The following is a 7,273-nucleotide window of genomic DNA, read 5'->3' on the forward strand; positions in this document are numbered from 1 at the left end:
CGGCGCGCTTGTGGAATTACACATTTAAGACATCCACTGTCCCGTCTCGTCACTCTGCAGACGCGTCACACGTTACTTTTACAACAAAAAGTGACGAATTGGGGATCTAATTATTTCCCCCTTGGCAAAGCTTGTTTTTGTGGCGTATTTTGAAATTTGACTACTTTTTTTGGGGGGGAGGTGTCCGTGCTTGAACTTGACAATCGAAAGGAAAAGGACACACGGAACCATGGCAGAGACATCATCATCTCCAGCAAAAGCCAAGAAAGCCCCCAAACCCAAGAAGGCAGCTTCTCATCCGAAATATTCGGAAATGATCCAAGCGGCTATCGAGAATGATGCCAGCCGGAGTGGAGCGTCTCGTCAGTCCATCCAGAAGTTCGTCCGAAAGAACTACAAGGTGGGCGACAATGCTGACGTCCAGATCAAGATAGCCCTCAAGCGGCTGTTGGCATCCGGGATGCTGCGCCACACCAAAGGCATCGGTGCGTCCGGTTCTTTCCGACTCGGCAAGCCGGACGATGCCAAGAAGCCTGCCGTGAAGAAGCCGGCTGCCAAAACCAAGAAGCTAGCCGCCAAAGCTGCCAAGCCACCCAAGAAGGTGGCCAAGCCCAAGAAGGTGAGCAAGGCACCAGAGAAACCCAAGAAAGCGGCCACAAAGAAAGGCAAGTCGCCGGCCAGGTCAACTAAGAAGGCCTCCCCGGTGAAAGCCAAGAAGTCTGCGGCCACGCCGAAGAAGAGCAAACCCGCAGCCAAGGCCACCAAACCCAAAGCCAAGCCTGTCAAGAGAGCAACGAAACCCAAGGCCAAACCCACCAAGAAGGCTGCCAGGGCGGGCAAAAGGAAGTGAAGGGTCACTACCACAGACTGTGTAAATAATCCTAAAAAAAAAAGGACTCATTTTCGTATACGTATTATTTTTGTAAGATTCCATGCAAACCTCTGCTAACTCCACTCCACCCACCTTCAAACTATTTTAAGCATTTAAATGACTTACTTGTGGTTTTTAAGGATTCCTAATGTATACACCTGTGCTAGTTGTGACATTGGTGGTCCCTATGTTGTGACGTTATAGTTCTTTACTGTAGCAGATCAGTTCATTCCATCCATTTTAATGTGCAAACCCAATAACCCGTGATCCTAATGAACCTGATTTTGTATCACTGTTCAATAAAACACTAGGGAATGTGTGTCGGGGAAGTTTTTTAGTGCTTGTTGCAATGGAGGGATTTTGACGGCTATTGACCAGATAACATTCCACACTTAAGACTTTTTTTCGTTGAAGGTGACAGACATCCAATCCGGTTGGACTGGGAAGGTAAGCAGCAATTGTCCTTCCAGTTCCAAGGGTTTGGACGTCAATCGTCGTTAATGGCGCAGTAAACTACTTAACTATTTTATTTTCAGATCTATTCAAGGGTGGGATTGGAAACAATTCTAATTACCCAACTATACACTTAATAATATTCATGCTATAAGGTGAAATCAGGAGAAATTTGAGGGGCCTCAAAAGTAAAAAAAAAAAAACCTAGGATGTGACTCCCGACAAAAACAGTTTGACACCCAAATACCTCATAGCACACGAAATAAGAAATTGGGTCTTACCGTAGTACACTGCTCTCTTCTGGTCATTTTGAGGAACATTCCTTGCTGTGAGAATAAAAACAGAAAGAAACCAAGATAGAGATCAGTCGACTTTTAAATGAATTAAATTCCACTAAAACAGCAATAATTGAATTATTTTGAAGTCAATATGTCACTTACGGGGAAAGCTGAAGACGTGGACCTCAGCTTCTGTAAAAATTGTGAATCCAATGTGATTTGTTCTTTTATTGAGCATGTTAAAGAACAGTTTCATTTTCATTATGAAAAACTAACATCAAATACTTTAAACAGCATGGAATAGAATTCATTTAGGGTTGAAAGATAAAACCTTCCCAAACAGTTTGTCTCAAATGAGCCCAAAAATATATTCTAAGAGGGCTAATAGGAAAATAAGAGCACATTTTTTTGCAATTTTGTATTTGGACGGGAGTTAATCTCACCGGCATATAGAAGTAATTTACTTGCCCTCATTTCTTAGGGCAAAGGGCACTCTCAAAGCAAAATGAACATGTTATCGCTTAACTCTTTTCACACTGCTTTATAACAGCTCAATGTCAAAACCATTTGGAGTGCTAGGGTAACAGTGAATATAATTCGCTGCCAAAGTCACTCTTCAAATGGATTAGACATCTTGCACTGTCAATGCAAATAAATGAGTTAATGCTGAGGCAACCAAGAGTTCCAATTTAGCACCTTTGGTGGAAAATTAAATCCATTCAAGATTGGCATTCGCTTAAGAAATGACTAAGAGTTTTAATCTCATGAATTGATAAATGTTCTTCAGGTTAGCATTACTTATTTTCCTAGCACGTAATCAATACTTTGAGTAAGTAAGGCAGAAAGAAAAAAAGACCATATTTAGCAAAACAAGGAATTGTAAGGATCACCAACACACACACAAAGTGGTGGATTATAACTCTGTTGAGCGTCTGGGGCCATCTGTCAAAGCACTCAGCTGGGCGCAGTTCATTTCAGTCTGACAGCCACTCTGTAAATAGCAAACCCTGCAACAGCGAGTACAGCGGAGCCCAATGCGACTCTCATCCAGAATGACGTGGTGCTCATGTCTGAACCGTTCAGGTGTCTGTAAACAAAGCGAAGCATGTCAACCTAAGTCAATCAAAAAAAGAATAATTAAGCAGTTAGTTGAAAATCCAACATACGGGTACATGGCAGCCCAGGCAAGTCTGGAGTATATACTCTCGGCACTCGCGTTAGGAAGCGTATAGGAAAAAGGCAGTGGTTGAGGAAGTCTGTGTTTGGAGCAAAACTCGGCTGGCGTCACTCCATGGAATTGCTTGACTGTGGGGAGATCTTGTTTGGAAGCTACCAGCACACATGGGATGTTGCTCTCCATGTAGTGTTGCTGCATGAGTACAAGAACAAGCAGTGGAAACCTGAGTTTATTTTTCCCCAAAGGAGTCCTACTGGCAGCTCAATTGTATATTGGTCAATTTGCTTCTCTTCTCAGTCTCAATAACATAAAAATAATAAATAATAATGTGTAGCTCTAAAAATCAGATTTGAGAAAGAATCCAATTGAAACTAGATATGCTTCAGTCTGAATACAGCTAGTTCCTGGAATATAAAGCGTACCTTATATATGCTAGCGCAGTAGTCAAAGGAATGTGGGTCACTGGCATCATACATTAGACAAGCGACGTCACAGAGTGAGTCCGACGCCTTCAGGAAGTCCGCTTCCACGTCCACTTCGTGCAGCTGCAGGAAAATCGGTGTCAACCAGAGCAAACAACAATTTGACCATAAACGGACTACTTACGATAAGGGACTTCTCTTGATTGCTAATTTGGACTGTGTTTATGGTGAAGTTGGAGAAGGCACTGCCACTGCTTGGGGTGTTCTGGTCAAGCAACAGATGCGAAAAAAGAGACCACCATATGAGACGCAGGTTTGTACTACATATAGCTGGCTGACAAATGACATCTTACCACAGAGTTGTGGCCTATGAAGGCCTGCAGGAAGGTGGTTTTGCCCGTCCCTCGCTGTCCGATCACCTTGCACAGAAAGACGGAGCGCTGTGTTTGGCGTTGCTCCAGGTCTGCCTCCCGTTCTCTTGTTACTGTGCATTTTGACAGCAGAAAGAGGCTTTGTAAAAACAATGCAATGCTGCCATTTCTCTAGCTACTAGAAGGATCCACTCTAATGATCCTCTTACTGGCATTGTTGTTTCACGGTCCATGTATCAGGTTCTTAAACCTGCCAGAAAACCATTAACATTGAACTGTTTAACATTAACATTAAAAATTTGCTATACAAATCAGTTAACATATGTCCAATTAGGTAAGACATGGCTCATCTCTAAAAACAAGCAAAAAACGTTTCCAATCTTAAAATCATCCACCCTTAATCAGTACACACACTTAAAAAATACACATGCCTGTAACTGCATCAGTCTGGGACTCCTGCTCCGTGAGAATTGGATAGCCGAGGTATCCCAGATGCTCCAGGCAACGATGGATGTCGAGATAAGCGGAAAGCCTGCATGTCAATTAAAAAAAAACATAAGTAAATACTGTAAAATTAGCTTGGGGAAATAAAAGATTAAAAAAAATGAATTTGGCACGTACTTCCACTGACAATGGTAACCATGATTAGAAATATAACCCTCAGTTTTAGTGGGTACGGTCATGTAGACCTCGTCGCCCCACGGCATGTAAGGACAAGCACAGAACAGATTCTTTAGCTCTGCTGGAGATAGAGCAGAGTCTTTGTCCTGGGGGTGAAAATATATATTAAGTGATTAAAGGACGTTGATTAGGTATGCTTTATTTTAATGTTGTAGACCATCTATCTATCATCTACAAGCTTTGAAAATAATTTGCACCATACCATCTTAAAAAGTTTAATTATGTTAGTTATGTTTGGCCTTGGCTTTAACACAGACAGTGAGCCGGGATATCAAGAAGCTACCCTTTAAAACTGGAAAATCTAAGTACTTACTTCATCATACTTGTCAAACAGCCGCTGGAGGAACTGGTGACCCAAATCATTGAGTTCAGTGGTACAGCTGACAGGGACCTGTAAGCTGCCATGACAGAACAAACACAAAAATGTTATGGCAAACAGGAACCAAAACACACAGGCGGGCTGTCACGTGACGTACGCTGGGTAAAGGTAATCGTCGGTCAATTCCAGGCTGTCATCGTAACCAAACTTCCTGAGGATTGTCCAAGTGGTTTCGTGTCTTCCCCGTTGGATGAATAACGTATTGAGGAACAAAAATCCTACAAAACAAAAGCTTTTAGCATGAAGTAATCACTATTGAACACCATTAGCTTTTTACCATTTAGGGTGAGGCCATTGTCTTGCACTCCATCACTGGTGTTTTTCCAGACAACAGTCTTTAAATCCTCTAAGGCTTGTGGTGCCAGCGGATTTCCAAAGCAAGATTTCTATAAAGATATTTCTCTTTAGATGTAGTTGATTTGCATTGATTTGCCTGACAGTTTTCGATATGCACCTGAAAACAATTGAGCTCGGTGTCACTGAGGATGCGGTCGTTGTCCTGGTCGGAGATGTAAAAGATTCGACTGAGGGCTCGGACGCAAAGAGGTTTGAGCTGTGAGGGTAAGAAAACAAAGTCAAAAGAAAAAGTGGATCAAAATGGGCATTCATTTTTAAACTAATGTGTATAGAATTTTTTTTTATTATCCAACCTGTTTGTCCTCAGGGTCATAGAGAGGTGCGGTAGGGTGAAGCACTGCCTTCTGTGCATAGTAGAAGAGCTCAGATATGTTTTTGAGATTCCGAGCAGAACACTTGCCGGGAAAACAAAACAAAAATTTCGAATGAGCACCTGTGGCAGGTAGAAATATCTCACCAGAGAGTACTGAAAAACACAAATCTAACCTCCACACATGTCTCAATTTCAGAGAACTGATTCATGATAGGAAGAATGGTTTCCATGGAGCTACCAGAGCGCAGATCTGACTTGTTCCCGACAAGGATGATTGGAATTCTGATGAGGTTAAAAATAAAGATTTTTTTTTATGTTTTGGGTTTCCATATCAAAAAGATTATTTATTACAGCTAAAGTTGATGCATACTTGTTTCCTTTTTCTGCATCTCCATTTACCAAAGGTATCCATTTTGTCTTAATCTGAATATTAAAATATATAACATAATTGGCATTTAATGTCACAAAATAATTTCAAGCAATTGTGTTGAAAACTACCTTCTCTATGGAGTCCTCATTGGTGACATCATAGACCACACACACCACATTGGCCTACATGAAATGGTATTATTAAATTCTTTAACGATTTTCCCAATACCTCCAATTAATAAACTCACCTTGACGATCTCTGATTTGAGGGTCTCATCACTCAGCTCCTTTTCTATTGAGAATTTTGACAGTAAGAAAAGTTGTCCCAAGAAATAAATATAATTATATCAGATTTGTGTTACCTGAATAATCCACAATGTGTGTAGGCACCTTCTCTGGAGTCACGTCAGCAGGGATGGTGATTTCTTCAGCTCGAGATGGAACCTGTAAATTATTATTGAATATATTTATCATTAGGAAACTCTAGTCAAGAAAGGCAGATAAAGAAAATGTTGATAATACTGACCTCCTCGGGAAATTCCTCTCCAACCAGTGACATAATGAGGGAAGTCTTGCCCACCATGGCTTTTGGAGAGGAAAAGAATGAAATGAATATACCCAAAAAGTTATTTTTTTCCAAGGCAAAGGAACTAAAAATGGCATTTGAAACCGGTTAATTGGAAAAGCGTTAAAAAAATAGTACATAAATTTTAATTGACTGACTTCAGAGGGCAAACGAAGGTAACTTCTAAACACATTAGTTCAGGTGTGCATGGAAGTTTATGGCAAACACGCATCAAAACATTCACGTCGCCGATTTAACATAAAAAACACCAGAATATGTCAACTGTCAAACTACTCATTATAATTATAGTTCATCAACAAGACTCCGTTCAAAAAGAGCCACAAAGTTAGTAAGTTAGCTTCAACAGCTAATGTTTGCTATCTCGGCCAGCTGTCTAGAGAAGCGGGATTCTGTACTTACGTTCCCCCAACAAAAGTATCCTCACGTCTTGCTTCATGTTGTCTTCCTCTCCGAAGAACAGCCACACTGTCCGCTATGCTACGAAAACATTTGTCTTTCATTTGAATGCCAAAACGTTCGCTTTAAAGCACCAAACAGTGCCTATACACTCCGGTCCACTGCGAATTTTGGACACAAGGTGAACTCGTACATTTCCGGATCAAAAGGAAGAGCGGGAAAACACGCCCTCAGCTGGCCACAATAAAAACTACAACTAGACATGTACTACATGTAATTATTCATTAAAAACAAGTACTAGTACGTGATTACCTATTACATCAAAACATTGGTAAATATGTAGATATTCTCATTATATGCAAGTATATTCATACAGTATATATGAATATAAATACTTTGTATTATGGGTTAACTTGGAAATATTGGAAGACAGTAACTCCTTTTAAATAATCAAATACTTAAAAAAAACAAAAAACAAGGCAAATTAACTGCTTAATTAGACACGATCTGAAGTGATATTTCCCTGTAAAACTTACCATCGGCTGGTCACCGATTCAGGGTGTCCCCTGCATCTGGCCCGAAGTCAGCTGGGATAGGCTCCAGCACCCCCTGTGACCTTA

At 40.9% G+C, this 7,273-nt stretch overlaps 2 protein-coding genes across 2 annotated transcripts; one reads left to right on the forward strand and one right to left on the reverse strand.

The window, feature by feature from the left end:
• On the forward strand, window positions 1-1,190 carry h1-0 (H1.0 linker histone). Its single transcript, XM_077739674.1, has one exon. The coding sequence runs from the start codon at window positions 230-232 to the stop codon at window positions 848-850; it is 621 nt and encodes a 206-aa protein (XP_077595800.1). The 5' UTR covers window positions 1-229; the 3' UTR covers window positions 851-1,190.
• Window positions 1,191-1,815: 625 nt separating this feature from the next.
• On the reverse strand, window positions 1,816-6,847 carry rhot2 (ras homolog family member T2). Its single transcript, XM_077739403.1, has 19 exons — window positions 6,657-6,847; window positions 6,198-6,256; window positions 6,034-6,115; window positions 5,920-5,963; window positions 5,801-5,854; window positions 5,673-5,725; window positions 5,476-5,584; window positions 5,283-5,384; window positions 5,087-5,185; window positions 4,910-5,018; window positions 4,730-4,850; window positions 4,567-4,651; window positions 4,194-4,339; window positions 4,004-4,104; window positions 3,555-3,685; window positions 3,386-3,466; window positions 3,202-3,324; window positions 2,769-2,971; window positions 1,816-2,689 (listed from the first exon to the last, which is right to left on the reverse strand). Exons 1-19 carry the CDS (start codon window positions 6,691-6,693, stop codon window positions 2,572-2,574), a joined length of 1,857 nt encoding a protein of 618 aa, XP_077595529.1. The 5' UTR covers window positions 6,694-6,847; the 3' UTR covers window positions 1,816-2,571.
• Between the last annotated feature and the right edge of the window lie 426 nt (window positions 6,848-7,273).

This window comes from Stigmatopora nigra, chromosome 18 (genome assembly GCF_051989575.1).
Source record: "Stigmatopora nigra isolate UIUO_SnigA chromosome 18, RoL_Snig_1.1, whole genome shotgun sequence".
Lineage (NCBI taxonomy): Eukaryota > Metazoa > Chordata > Actinopteri > Syngnathiformes > Syngnathidae > Stigmatopora > Stigmatopora nigra.

What these genes read in the sequence shown, in the direction of transcription:
- h1-0 (XM_077739674.1), top strand. Translation starts at nt 230, where the DNA reads ATGGCAGAGACATCATCATCTCCAGCAAAAGCCAAGAAAGCCCCCAAA.
- rhot2 (XM_077739403.1), bottom strand. Translation starts at nt 6,693, where the DNA reads ATGAAGCAAGACGTGAGGATACTTTTGTTGGGGGAAC. An exon ending in GACGATTACCTTTACCCAGC is followed by an intron (nt 4,652 to 4,729) that starts GTACGTCACGTG and finishes CTGTCATGGCAG; the next exon opens with CTTACAGGTCCCTGTCAGCT. An exon ending in CCAGACTGATGCAGTTACAG is followed by an intron (nt 3,686 to 4,003) that starts GCATGTGTATTT and finishes CAAAATGCACAG; the next exon opens with TAACAAGAGAACGGGAGGCA.